The 14,868-nt window shown below is 42.3% G+C and overlaps 1 protein-coding gene across 1 annotated transcript in view; it reads right to left on the bottom strand.

Moving 5' to 3' along the window:
* Positions 1-14,868, bottom strand: part of ZEB1 (zinc finger E-box binding homeobox 1) — a 245,785-nt gene that overhangs the window by 54,387 nt on the left and 176,530 nt on the right. The window contains exon 2 of the mRNA XM_014609062.3: positions 9,282-9,482. Within this exon, the coding sequence (XP_014464548.1) occupies positions 9,282-9,482 (201 nt within the window). The remainder of the gene's footprint in view (positions 1-9,281; positions 9,483-14,868) is intronic.

Here is a 14,868-nt window from a genome sequence, read left to right as displayed (position 1 = left end):
AAATGCTGAGAACAACAGCAGGACTGTATATTTTCTTTACTGATTTGACCAAAGCCTTCGACTCTGTTAACCATGAGGCTCTACGGAAGATCTTATTGAAGTTTGGCTGCCCAGGGAAATTTACCACCATCCTAAGACTCCTTCATCACCAGATGACTGCCTCCATCCTTGCAGTGGCTCCACTACAGATCCCTTTGCCATTCAAACTGGCACCAAGCAGGGCTGCGTGATCACACCATTTCTGTTTTCCACCTTTCTTGTGGTCATCAAGATGTTCATCCATGACCATCTGCCACATGGCATCAACATCAAGTACAGGATGGATGGGAACCTTTTCAATATTTCTTGTCTCTGTGCCAAAACCAAAGTTACATCAGCCTCAATTGTGGAACTTCAATATGCTGATGATTGTGCTGTCATTGCACAAACTGAAGAGGACCTACAAATGGCCCTTAACTTCTTCCCTCAAGCAAACCAGTGCCTGGGACTGGCCCTTATTATAAAAAAAAACCAAAGGTGCACCACCAGCCTGCTCTGGGCCAGTTAACTCCCTGGCAAAGATCTTCATTGACAGACGGGAGCTAGAGAATGTTGAACACTTTGCATATCTCAGCACCCATCTCTCAAAGAAGACCAACATTGATGAGGAGATCCAGTATAGGATCTGATGTGCCAGCTGTGCTTTCAGAAGATTATATCATCGTGTGTTCAATAATCATAATATCAGGACTTGAACAAAGCTCCTATTATAGTAATCCCAACTCTTCTCTACAGCTGTGAAGTTTGGATGACCTACAGGGACCACCTGAAAAGCCTGCAATACCTTCACCAGAACTACCTCTAGAAAATCCTTGGCATCAAATTAGGAGGATTGTCACACAAATTCCAGTGTCCTTATTAATGCGGACACCACCATTATGGAAGTGTTGATTATTCAGCATCAGCTGTGGTGGACATGGCATTGTGGGCGCATGCCTGATGTACATTTATCAATACAGCTGCTATATTCCCAAGTCAGCCTAGGACAAAGGACACACAGGGGCCAAAGGAAATAATTCAAGGACACCCTCAAGGCAAACATTAAGAAGTGTGACAGTGACATCACAAACCGGGAAAAACTAGCTCGGGACAGGGCAACATGGCAACACCTTGTGAGGGAAAGTACATCTTACTTTGAGGAAAACGGTCTTGCCCCAGAGGCAGACAAATGGCAGAAACGGAAGCAAAGGAAACAAGACTGAGAAATCTGCAGTTTGACCCTCTCTTTAACCACCACCTGTGGCACCTGCCAGAGTCTGTGGTTCTAGGATTAGCATTCTTAGCCATCAAAGGACTTATCTACAACTCTTTAATTGACCCCTGGAGTGATCATGCTCAACTGTGAGGGATTGCTGCTGATGACTTGGCACTGGTAAGAGCGCTCAGCTAGACTACTGTACCCAGTTTTGTATACCATACTTGATATGCGTTTGTGAACTGTCTGGAGAGTGCCCAGAGAACTGCAACAAAAAGTTATGACCTATGACAAAAGGTTTCAGGAATTAGGTTTCATTAGCCTATGGAGAAGAAGATTGCAGAGAACTATAATAGTAATCTAAAATATGAAAAGCAGCGGTTCTCAATCTTTCCAGAGTCAGAACAACCTTCCATTACTTAAATATGGCGGCATTAGTGGTTGAGAACTAACATTGGCACTGCCTTAATTTATCTCACTGCTCCTCAATCAGGTGCTGCTACTTTCACATAAAACTGCCTCGTACACACTACTGCTATATTACGGCTTTGTGATCTGCCTACAGTAGGAAGGAGCTGTCTCATGTTGTGCAGCCCTTCCTGGTCCAGCTTCCTCCATTCTCTTCCCAGAAACAGAAGCACAGGGATGGAATTGTCCTGCTGTCCTCTGTTTCTTGGAGAAGTTTGGGAGGGGCCAGAAAAGGAAGAGCTTGAGGCAACTCCTGCCTCTTTTAGCCTAATGACAGGGCTATAATGCAGCAGGAGTATGTGAGGGGGTTTCATCTGGCTTCCACAGCAGTGGCAACGCCTGAGTTGTGGTACCCCGTGGGGGTTTCATGGCTCCTCAACTGAAAGCTACTGATGTAAAGATCAGTGAAAAGAGGAAGGTTATAAACTGGTTTTTATGTTCACTGTGGATAGGACAAGTAGTACTGGGCTTAAAATGCAACAAGGGAAATATAGGTTAGGTCAGGCACAGGCTGCATACAGCCTGCAAGGGGTTAAGTTGTAGCCTCCAGGCTCCCACTCAGTCCTAACTCCCCTATCATTCAGGCTGCAGCCAAAGTCTCCAGGTTCCTGCTCCCTCGCCCCAGTTTGTGTTCTGTGCCGGCCCCAAGGGACAATGTGACATGGCACAGTGCTGTTAAGGTGAGGCTGGGACTGTGCACGGTACAGTGGTTGGAGGGTGCACATGCTGCAGCAGTGGGGCACTCACATGAGTGCACAGTACGATGGTGGAGGGAAAGTGTCCATGTTGGGTCGTTGCAGCAGTGGGGGCAGGGTGCCTGAGCAGGTGCATGCTTCAGCAGGGGTGTGTGATACAAGAGGAGGGGGCACCCGTGCAGAAGCCTGCGACTCCCACTGCTGCAGCATGCAGCCCCTGGTCACTTAGAAGTTGGATAGCTATGGGTTAGACATTAGAAAAAAAAGTTAATTGTAAGGATGGTTACGCACTGGAAGAAATTACTTTGGGAGGTTATGACTTTTAAGAACAGGATAGAAAAATATCTGTAAGTAGTGATTTACATATAGGTGAGACTATCTTAGGGCAGAGGAATGGAGTAGGTAACCTTTTGAGGTTCCTCCCATCCCTATTTTATATGATTATATGAAATAAAGAAAATAGTTTGAGATGCATCAGACCAGTAAAATTAAGAAATCGAGTTTTTAATGGCATGCAGTTGCTCAGTGCACATTCTGGGTGAATGTCACAATACAGAATATCTACATAAGGCTCCAGCATCATTTAAGTCCTATTTAAGCTGTTAAAGTAGAGTTTCAATGGTGCATAAGGTGCTGCCTGGGCTCTTTTCTGCAGGGTGAATTTCTCATTTTAGTTTTAAATATTTATTAGCTTGAATATTTTGTTGATTTTCAGAATTATCCTTTAAATGCCAAAAGCCATTACACCATGTTATAGATTAGCTACTTGTCAAATACCATTTTATACATAATTTGTTTTTGAGTCTCACAAATATAAAAATGAATAAAGACTAATTTTAAATGCATTTGGATTACTCAACTGATTGAACAATTTTTTTGAATGTAGAGAGGTAAAAAGTATCTTGCTCTTGTTCTAAGATCTATACATTCCTATATATTTAAATTTGGAAATTGATTCTGTGTTTATTTAGCAAGTCTATATTTCTCCTTGGAAAGTTTCACATTATACCCGTGTAATTTTTAAACTGAAATCTATATAATATTGTAGATACCTTATAGAATCACAATACACGTCAGTGTTGGAACACTGCCATCACCTTGTGCAGGATATCTGTGGTTCAGTTTTTCAGCTTGTATGTGTGTTTCAGTTAAACCTCTTGAGATATATACCTTATATTTGAGACACCTGTTCTAAAGGTCTTTTAGAAGTTCAGTTAGAATGGCTAGAAACGGAAGGAAACTGATCTGATAATGAAATGTAAAATTTTTTTTACACCTACTTGTGTTGCTTTTCTGAACATATCAATCATATCAAAACCATAAAGTACTTTGGTTACAAGCAAGTACAACAACTTCCAGTACAGTTTTAATGATGAAACAAGCTGTTAAAATTACATAGATATTTTAAAGTTCTATATAAGTCTTTGAGGGATATTATCAGTGTTATACATTCACCCACTTTGTTGCCTTTCCTGTCAAGAAAAACAGCATATATTCAAATACTCTTTCCTTAGAAATCACCCTGCACAACCAGAAGTGAAATATTTTTGACCTTACAATTTTCTTTTTATGAATGTCATAAAAAATGTAAGCATATATTAGGAGAGCAAATCAAAATTTCTAAAATGCACTTTTTCTGATTTAGCCATTGCTAAAACCTAACACTTATTTTAAAAAAATACTAACAAGTCAAGAAAATTAATCACTCCACTATAAGAATGCTTTAGAGTATGTATAATTTTTACATACTAAATGTTAATACTTGTCTTTAACAAACACACAGTATATAAATTGTTTAAATCTACTGAATGTCAAAACAGCAAAGAAATCCTATGTTAAAAATGATGAAAGTAGAGAAACCATTTGATGACTATTTGATGTTATTTATAATAGGGGTGGGAATCAATGTTTAGTTAAATTAGCACTTGAGTCTAATGCAAATTCATCTGGGGCTATTTAGGGTGCAAGCTTAAAAGGCAGACCACCTGGCTTGCATACTGATGCTTGCAAATATACCAGGATTACAGTACAATTTAATTCCACACCTCAATTTTATCAGAAGAATTTTAAAAGTTTGGTGGTATATTTTTAAAAAGTACAGTTAATGCAGGTACCATTACACTGATAAAACTCTGAAAAAGCACACCTTGTTTAGAATTCTGAATCTTACCAAAATAGAAGTTTCTGCCAAAGTGTAGCATAGTTCATATAAGTGGATCTATATATGTATAGTTAATATAAGTGGATTGTATATTTATCTCATACCAGATCCCCTTATACTGACTATATACAGTATAACCTCATAAATCCGGAATTCTCTAAAATCCGGCACTGCTCCATGACCAGCTACTGTTCTCCCCTGCCCGCCCCCTCCGGATGTGGCAGGGGAAGATTGCACACAGCATCTGGTGCCACTATCCACCACCCCGTGCTGCCATTGTGCATGCAGCCACTGCTCCAGGACCATTCGCTGCTTCCCCCTCAACCCCGGTCCACGCTCAGCTGCTTGGGTTTCAAAAATTCGGCATTTTCAAATATCTGGCAGGCACTCAGTCCCAAGCACGCTGGATTTATGAAGTTATACTGTAGATATTAAATAGACTAGGCTGTGCTGCCAAATTTGATAAAAATCACACAACATGCTTATGTTTAGAGTCACATTTGGAACATATATATATGTATATGTATGTATATAATCTCCCAAATGTGACTCTAAACTTAAGCATGTTGTGTGATTTTATCAAATTTGGCAGCACAGTCTAGTCTATTTTCTGAGTGCTTCGATTTTACTGATTATAAATCCATGATGTAGTATGTACATTAGCTCTTCTCCCAAGACTCTCAATACCAGACTCAACACTAAAGATCAGCTATGCAGTGCTACAAATAGTCATTCAAAAATTGATTAAAAATAGGTAAGAGAACTGAACACTGACCCTTCAATGTATTACTATTGCAAGATGACAGTTACATGGGGTTCTTTGTATTTTCAATGGAGCAAATCCTAAACATCTCCTTGATTGCCCTTTCTTTTGCTACCTTTCTAGGATTTGGAGCATTGGATGTAAACAAAAGAAAGACACAGGTAGATTTTTCGTCACCATTATATTTGTTATTTCTGTGCTTTATCTTTTCTTCCCCTATTCTTCATTTAGCTGACATTTTTTTTCCAGCTTTGTCTTTTGCAAGAGAAGCAGCAAGAGCAACTTAGCAGTATCACCTGAGTGGTACTTTGGGTAGCATTGCTGTTTGGGTGCAAAATAGGAAGATGCAACAGAGCAGACAGACTTTGATGGCTTGAACACATATACAGAAATGCTATCAGCCTTTACACCAGTATTACAATGGAACAGACACATGTTGTAATTATTTGCATTGGTGGAACTCCCTTGAATCCAGCACAGACTTACTCTGGGAAAAATCAGAGGTAAAATTGCACAGCTTCTAGTTAAACTGGTGTAAGTATTAGTTATTTGCAGCTTATCTCAGGGTAACCATTTGCATATGATGAATAGGCTGTCATTGCTTGCTACCCTGCCAGCCAGTAATAAGGCATAATACTGTATTTCCTCATATATAACATGCACCTTTCCCCCCAAAAATTGTCCTCCAAAAATTTGGATGCATGTTTTAAGTGTGGAACCTATTTTATTCACTGGAAAAGGAGCAGTAACTGGTACTGTACATGCCATGTAGCTGCCAAGATAGCTGCTGCTTGTGTCTGCTCAGCAAACTGAAGGGGTGAAAGCTTGCACTAACTTTCTCACAGCTGTAGCTACTGGCTGAACACTGTAGCTTGTGGCCGAAGCAGGAAGTGAGCTGCTGGTAGTATCTTGATGAGGCTCATGATGTGGAAACAACATTTTATTTATAGGAACTTATATGAAGAACTGCTTCCAGTAAAGAAATAATAATCTCGTTACTGCCCTTTGCAAGAGTAGCTCAGCCATGTGGAAAGCCCTCCTGAAAACAGAATATCCAGGAAGTTTGGCATTGTAGGAAACAGTCTGTCATACCAGGAAGCAGTAGCATAACTAGGATGGGTTGAAAGGGGCACCAACTGTGAGGGGGGGCTGCAATCACCCCCTGCAAGTCTTTGCCACACCAGGGACAGCCCTGTGCCATCCCTGCCTAGCACCAAGCAGTGTACCTAGGAGGTAGTGGGGGGGTGAGTAGAGCAAGCAGAATGGTGTTCTGCAACAGAGAACCCCGAACCCCTTTTATTCTAGTAGTGCAGAGGGAGATTGTAGGCAGCATTATGCCTGTTGCTTGCTAGCGAAACTGCCAGCAAACAAGTGCAGCTTAGCAGAGAAAATCAGCACAACTAAATGAGATGCAGGACCTAGCCTTCAGACTGCAGGCAGGAGACCCATCGGCTGTTGATTAGAGTTAGCAACACTGGAGCCGGGTCGGGTGATGGAAGGCAGTGGCATACTGACAGTCCCTGGAGCCCAGGGGCCAACACCTGCATTTGTGGCCCCCCGCCCAGGATGATCCGAGCAGGGTGTGGGGCCGAGGCAAATCGGTCTGTGCAGGGTCCCACCTCCCGCCCCCTGGCAAGCCCATGGGGGAATTACCAGCGCTGCACACTGCCCGCAGGGGGAGAGGCACCAGCTGGAATTTCTGGCCGGAACAGCAGAACAAGCCCGCAACCCACCAGCTGGGCGGGCCACACAATGAACACGGGAGGCGTCCCAGCCTCTCCACCTGGTGCTCTCTCCCCCAAGGCCGATGCCCAGGGGCATGGCCCCCCCCCCCACTCCCCACCACCACCCCCCCGTTGGTATGCCACTGCTGGAAGGGGGAGGAGAAAAGGAGCATGTATAGTTTGATACTGGGACTAGAGGCACAGAGTGATCCAGATCCCCACAACAAGGAGCTCTACAGGGTGCAGTATATAGGGAGATAAATAAGGTGTTTGTAGTGTTTACTGTGAGGTTCATAGTAGCTTAAAGGGAAGGAGAAAGCTATGAAGAGGTGCTCTAGTGAGGGCACTGTCACAGAGGATGCCAGTGAAGCACCATGCTTTTTGGGACTATGATCTAAGGGCCCAGCATGGTGAGGTGGGACTGAGGATCCAGGGCAGAGAGGGAGAGAATGTCAGAAGCCAGAGACGCATTTGGCCATCTTGAGGTGCAGGATCAGGGCCTGGCACATGCAGCCCAGGCTATAGCCCAGAGTGCCAAGACAGGGACTAGTTCCTGGATAACGGCCCAGAGGGGTGCCCTGAAGGGCAGCATGTCTAAGACAGGCAAGAGTAAGAGCCTCAAGGGGTAGGTGCTTGCCATTAAGTGGTACAGGTGAGAGCACAAGGACATATTGGGGTAGCCTGAGCAGCAGAATAGGTGTAGTGGGACCACCCGTGGTGCCATGGCACCTCTAGAGGTAGACCTCCACTCTCCCTGGGAGCCTTTGCCAGAGAAGACATAGCCCTGTGCCCAATGTGTATGTATAGGAAAGAGGGACTGAATGGGACACCAGGGTTGCCTCCCAGGGAGCCTGACCATGGGGCTGTTGCTGCCTGAGGGGAGATGCTGCTGCAACGGCAGTGGCGGCAGTCACAGCAGTATCCTAAGAAGGTAATCCTTCCCTTCTCCTCACCCATGTCCCCTGTCCCCCAGTCTACAGTGGTTAGCATACCCCTGCACCCATGTCTTGGGTAGCCAATAAACTTGGTATGCTTCTGCCAGGAAGTTCCAGATATCACACTTCCTGGATGCTTTGGGTGCGTCCAGATGTGCATGAATATTTGATTCCCCAAGGACAAGTAGTGGCAGTGCACCTTGCGCCGCTGCTTCTTGTCTTTGGGGAACACCTGCACCAAAGTGCACAGCAAGTTACCTCAGGTGGGGTAGGGGAGGCTGAGGCCAGCACTGTGCTGGCCCCAGCAGCCTTACCTGGGGACCTGGGGGTCTCCCGGGGTTCCAGCCATGGCATTTCTGTTGCACCAGGGTGGGTGGGCCAGCTCCGCTTTTTAGCAGTGCGTGCTGGCCGATCATTCACTGCTCTGGGTTTTTTTCCCCCATGGGTTTTTTTGACCCCTGAATATCCAGCTGATAAATCCCATGGGAAAAAACCCAGCGTAGCACACGCTCGGGCAGCACACCCTTGCAGTGTGGAGAACACCAGACTGTGCAGTATGTGGCGCTGCAAACTGCGCAGTATGTGGATGCGCCCTCTATGCTTCTAGGACTTACTCTTTCACACAGTCAGCCATGACTCTGGAAAAATCTTTTTTATTTCCTACATTCTACCATTCAAAAACAAGGTTTGTTTTATTGGGGGTGTGTTATATGCAAGAAAATATAGTAATTGCAGACTAAAGCAGGCAGCTATGCATAGCTGTTTGGCTATCCACTCTGGATCCTGGTGTGCAAACCAATGTGAATTATACTGTGGTAAATGTGTTGTGTGTCCTCATGCTGAGTGGCAATCATGGTAAGTACATACCTGCCATGCAAAAAGCCTTGAGAGAGAATTATGGGAGGTATTTCTTTTCCAGACATACTTGGGTATGCTGCGTCTGCAGACTTCCAGCTTCCAACATACTATGGAATCTACTTGGCAAAACTTAAAACACAAAAGGAAGCTATAACAGAATACAGAAGATCTATTAAAAAAAGTGTTCTGCTTTACCTGCCTCTTGAATAGGAATATTAGAAAAGCTTCAGCATAATTTTGAGGTCTCGTAATACCTTAGAGTTTTACCCATTCTGTTTTTCCCATAATCACTAAAGTAACCCTGCTTTCCATGCAAGCTTTATGGGTTAAAATGGCACAGAGCACAAGGTTAATGTTTTATAAAGTATATTAAACAATTTATTGAACAAGTTTTTCCTTCTATCTTCTCTATTCAGAGAATTAGCATCAAAATGAAAACATACCTTCATCTTCCCAACCACTGTTTGTACTCCCTTCTCTTTCACTGTTTTCTTGTAATACTGTATGGTCTGTTGGCAAGTCATCTTCTGGCACACTAGCATCGCAATCTGCTGCATCTGTTACACTTTCTTCTTCCACAATATGCAATTTGTCTTCGTCATCTGAATCTGAATTTGCTTCTACCACATTATTGTAATTGGTAACTGCACAGAGACAAAAAGCAAAACACAACTGAACAAAAACACTCTTATGTTAAACAGTACCGAGCGTAGTTCTGTGATTTGTTTAAAAGTGTTACTACAGTAAACTCAACATGTTTAGGAAGACAATACTGCTGATTAGCAGTTATTGAGAACCTTTCTCTTTAAAGGCAAAATGATGTGATCACACTATATAAGACAAAAAAGAAACTTAGGGGGCAGCTTTCAAAGGAAATGCTATATTTTCCCCCATCACTAAGTACCCGGAAAGAGGGAGGCTTTTTCCTCAGACTGAACAAAAAAAACAACCAAACAATGGTCCCCCCTCTCTCCCCCGGGCACATTATGACAATTTTGTGGAAAGAAGACTATGCAGTGCAGCATGTACTTTTGTCACATGGTAATAAATATTATTAAAATAGTCTTAAACTAGAGATATAGAGCAGACGTTACAGTATAATTTGAAACTATTAAAATGGTTCTGTAGGAAAATATTATTTCTTTCTCTGAAAGTCTCTTGGAACAAATGTTAATTCTACTGAAATTTTAGTATTATTAATAGAAATTATTTACACTTGCGTTTTTTGCGTTAGGTTCTCTCACACATATAGAATATTGTTATTCCACTACCAGATTTTAATATATTAATATGAATGCTCTAGATATCTAGAATAAGAATGGTGCTTTAAAATGTGCAAATATTTATCAATGAATGAGTGCGCAGCTGTGACAACGGACACATTTAGCTGTTATACTCCTCTAGAGGTTAAAAGAATATCTGCGATGCATATAATCACGCTACGTTAGGTCACTTGAATACTTGGGCTATTTGCGCAGCTACCACTCCAGAAGGCAGATTGATTCTTTCATTTGAAATCCTGCTATTAAGATAGATAAATAAGAAACTAAATTCCTACTCTTTTGACTTCAGAGTTTTTTCCTGAAGCAGGTATTTTATCCATTAAAAAACATTTTAGAAAGGAAAGAGTGTTGCAATGTGAATCAGCAAGCTACTAGCTCATTTCCTTCCATTTCAGAAGGAAAATGTCCCATGTAAAATATGCATGAGCACGACAAAAGCCCCTTTTTGAATTTAAAAGGATCACCACATGTTTCCATATTTCTTATATGCACAGTGTTATTTGCAAAAATGTAAAATGCCCTACCACTTATTCATGGTATTAAGCTATTCAGATACGAACCTAGAACACATATTCTGGTAGATATACAGTATAATAATTTTATATTTCATGACCTTTCTGTTCTATTATTATTATTTACTTTTTAAGTATATTATGTTTGAAACATAATACTAGTAAAAAGAAACAAACAAAATATACAGTAAGTTGAAAAAGACCAAATACAAGTTATATTTAATTGTATGTTTTGCAGAATTTTCTACTGTGATTCTACTATGTAGAGAGGATACAATGGAAATAAATTATATCTGAAATTCCAGTTATAAGAATTATTAAACAGATTCATACTATAATAATTATTTAACTGTCTAAATAGACAGAGAAGTATGCCATGCATTCCAATAATACATGTGAAGCCCCATGTATTCTGAGTTACAACAAATTATGACATTCAGCTTCATCTACAAATGGGATATTCAAAATCTTACTTGTGTCTTATTTTACCTTGGAATCTGAATTAATGCAACCTCTAGTTGTGAAAACTAGTTTCTAGTTTTCGCAACTAGAGCCTTGGGAAGCACTGGTGTAAAAGACAGCATAAAGTGCTGGTGCAAATTTTCTCTCTCCGCATAACAGCAATAATTCATACATTTACATACCTGAAAACATTTTCTAATTTACAACTACAGCTCACTAAGGCTAGGGTTAGACATCGTCTGAGCTGGAATTGATTCAATTTTTGCAGGTTAATCTAACCTGCAAAGCTTGAACTGATTTGGAGATGGACAGACATTCCCTTTTCATTCTAGAAATGGAGACACATGGCGGGAGGTGCTACAGCAGCCCTCCCTTGTTTCCACAGAGCTGAGCTGAGGGGAGTGTGGCTAGGCCATGGCAGGACACTCATAGATTTCACAGGTACTAGGGCTGGAAGGGACCTTGGAAGATCATCAAGTCCAGTCCTCTGCCCCAGGGGCACGAAGTCAGCAGAGATCATAGGATCCCAGCAAGATAAACATCCAGATGCCTCTTGAAGGCGTTCAAAGAAGGTGCTTGAACCACCTCTGGCGGCAATGTATTCCAAATCTTGGGGGCTTGGACAGAAAAGAAGTTCTTATGTCCAGCCTGAAATGGTCATGGAGGAGTTTGTGACCGTTCAACCTTGTCATCCCTTGGGGCACTCTGGTGAACAGACATTTCCCCAGATCCTGGTGAACACCCCTGATAAACTTATAGGTGGCCACCAGATCATCCCTGAGCCTGTCCTTTTCCAGGCTGAAGAGTCCCATGGCTCTCAGCCTCTCTTCATAAGGTCTGTTTTCCTGACCTCTGATCATGTGCGTGGCTCTCCTCTGCACCCTCTCAAGCTTCTCCACATACTTTTTGAACTGTGGAGCCCAAAACTGGATGCAGTACTCCAGCTGTGGCCTCACCAAGGCCGAGTACAACGGGAGAATGATGTCCTGGAATTTGCTTGAGAAGCATTTGTGGATGCAAGCCAGCGTTTTACTCGTTTTACCAGCAGCAGTATCACATTGAAGGCTCATCTTCATCTTGTGGTCAATCATGACCCCCAAGTCCCTTTTGTCCATAGTGCTAGCCAGCATAGCACTGCCGAGCCTAAGGATGCTGCAGGTTTTTCTTCCCAAGGTGGATAACCTTGCATTTTTCAGTGTTAAACACCAACAGGTTCTTGTCCGCCCATTTCCTGAGCCTGTCAAGATTAGCTTGGATCACCCTCCTGTCCTCAGGTGTGGACGCTTTACCCCAGAGTTTGATGTCATCAGTGAACTTGGCCAGTCCGCTTCTGATACCAATGTCCGCATCATTAATGAATAATGGGGCAGGGGGCTGGACTCAATGATCTACTGAGGTCCCTTCCAGCCTCATCACTCTGATTAGTCCCCACCCCGAGCAGCCCAGCAGGGAATGTTTATCACCCCTAACTCAGTGTTTATCAACCTATTAAGAAAACAAAGCCTCTCTTCAAACTTGTCTTAAACAGCTTTTCTAAGGAAGATATTAAGCTACCTGTTGATTAGCTACCAAAAGCCTGTCTTGCCTTTGTTGTCTCCCACAGCACAGACGGAAGCCAACATGTGGCCTGCTAGCTAATGCTGAGTTGTCTGCGTAAGGCAGAGGGTCAGAGGAATAATTCCTGCTTAACAAGGAGAAGACAGGCAGATGCTCTGTGCCTTCAGGTCTCTGCTGCAGCTCCAGCCAGGGAGCACAGGGGAGGGGCCAGTCCTGCTGTGGAGCAGAGAGCACTGCCCAGCCCAGAGAGCATGCCAGGATGCTGGAGGTGTCTGGTTTATCTTAAACCAGCAAGGGGTCTGGACAGACATTGCATAAATCAGTTTGACCCAAATCAGTTAAGTCTGATACTACATTCAACAAGGTTTATTTCAAAATGGTTTCAGCCACTTTCAAACTGGTTTATGTGCACTTAACATCTGTTCTGTTACAGGTTTAAACCAGTTTCTGACCACTTAAACCAGTTTATGTGTAATGTCTGTCCCTAGCCTAACGGACATAGAAGTAGACAGAACAGTTACGTTAGACTAGCGGTGCTCAACCTTTCTGGCATACAGGCCAGATGAGTGGGGTGCAGTCGGTCTGCGTACCAGATCCGGAGCCGCAAAGAGTTCCTGGGTACTGGTTTGAGGGTCAGGTGCCAAGTTCAACCTTGTGCACCAGGTCCTGGGCTGTGTACCAGATCAGACCCCATGTGCTGAGCCCAGCTGCAGACCAGCCCTGCAAACTGGCCCAATCCTGCAACAGAGCCACGAAATTCAGCCCATGTGGATCCCCATGGGTCCAAACATTTAGAAGGAAGCGAACAGTGGTGGTGTTGCTTAAGACTGCCATTGTTCCCCCATTGCCATATATCCAGACCTCAGAGAGCTCCTATGGGCCAAATGGCTTGGCTTTGCGGGCTGTACTTTTAACCATCACTGATTCAGCTTGATTCTATATCCTTTTTGGTCATTTGTTCTAGGTTTGATTTATTCTTTCTTTACAAATAAAGAGTGTATACTAAGGAAAAGAAAGACACCCATATTTTACAAGTTAATGCCACAGTCCTTCCAGAAACCCTATTCTATCTTGGATTTAGGCTGAGCTTAATGACTCTATGATTATTAAAATAGGTCAATTCACAGAAAACCCCACTGAATTTAATACAGTTCCACACATATAGGGTGGCATCTCTCATAAAGTTATCTGTGATATCAGGAACTGAAATGGTATCACAATACATACATTTTCACTTTAAAAAGTTGTAAATTTCAGTTAACTGCCTGCTAATTCTAATGACTTATTTTCTGAGGGTTTATTTTTAGTGGATAATGAAGACATTAACTGGAATCCTCAATAATTAGAATTCAAGTGGCATTTATGTAAGAAAATGAAAAAAATACTATTTTGTCACATGGAAACAGACATGTATGTTCACATGCAGAGTATGTACAATATGCAATTTATAAGAGAAAATAGTCTTGAATACTAATATAGTTTTTCATTATACTTTTTAAATTTGAACTATAGTGAGCTAACAGCTCTTGTTATTTTGAAAATGTTTCCAACATAAGGAAGGTAATGTCTTATATTTCAGAGCACTTTGAATAATAAAATGCTATAAAAATGCTAAGTACAACTTCCATTGACTCCAGTTGCAGTTCTGCTCAGCATGTTTGCAAATCAGTCTCTAGGTGTCTCAAGTCTAGAAGCCCAGACAATAAGAAAAACTGAGGATTGCCAATACAAAGTTTAAGTGACTTCCGAGTACAATATCACATAGGAGCTCTTTGGAGGAGATTGAACAGCATCCAATTCCTTAGCATGGCATTCAACTGCCTGGATGATGAGAGCATTCTCTCCCCCCTGCAATCACCTGTCTCAATAACCAAGCAGTTTCCAACTTCTATAACAAGTGAAGCAAGGGTCCTGCAGAGAGGAACTTATTTCCCCACCCATCTCTGATTCATTCCCAATGCACTATTCATTCCAGGGAAAACACAGTATATGATGATGTAATTAAAAATGATGCCACCATGCATTCCTGCAAGGAGAAAAAGTTCAATGACACAGGAACCCTAAACTGCAAAATTTTCTAATCTTTGAGTGTTTGACTTTGAAATCTTCGCACTGCTTTTCTAAAATGTACTGAATTACATTTAAATATCTATATTAAAACAAATTAAAAATAAATTTCATTAAGTTAAACCTTGTTTCCCCCCCTTAAGGTTCAT

The sequence above is a fragment of the Alligator mississippiensis genome, chromosome 5 (assembly GCF_030867095.1).
Source record: "Alligator mississippiensis isolate rAllMis1 chromosome 5, rAllMis1, whole genome shotgun sequence".
NCBI classification, from domain to species: Eukaryota; Metazoa; Chordata; order Crocodylia; family Alligatoridae; genus Alligator; species Alligator mississippiensis.
The sequence above is the reverse complement of the archived record's forward strand: the minus strand, read 5'-3'. Positions and strand labels throughout refer to the sequence as shown.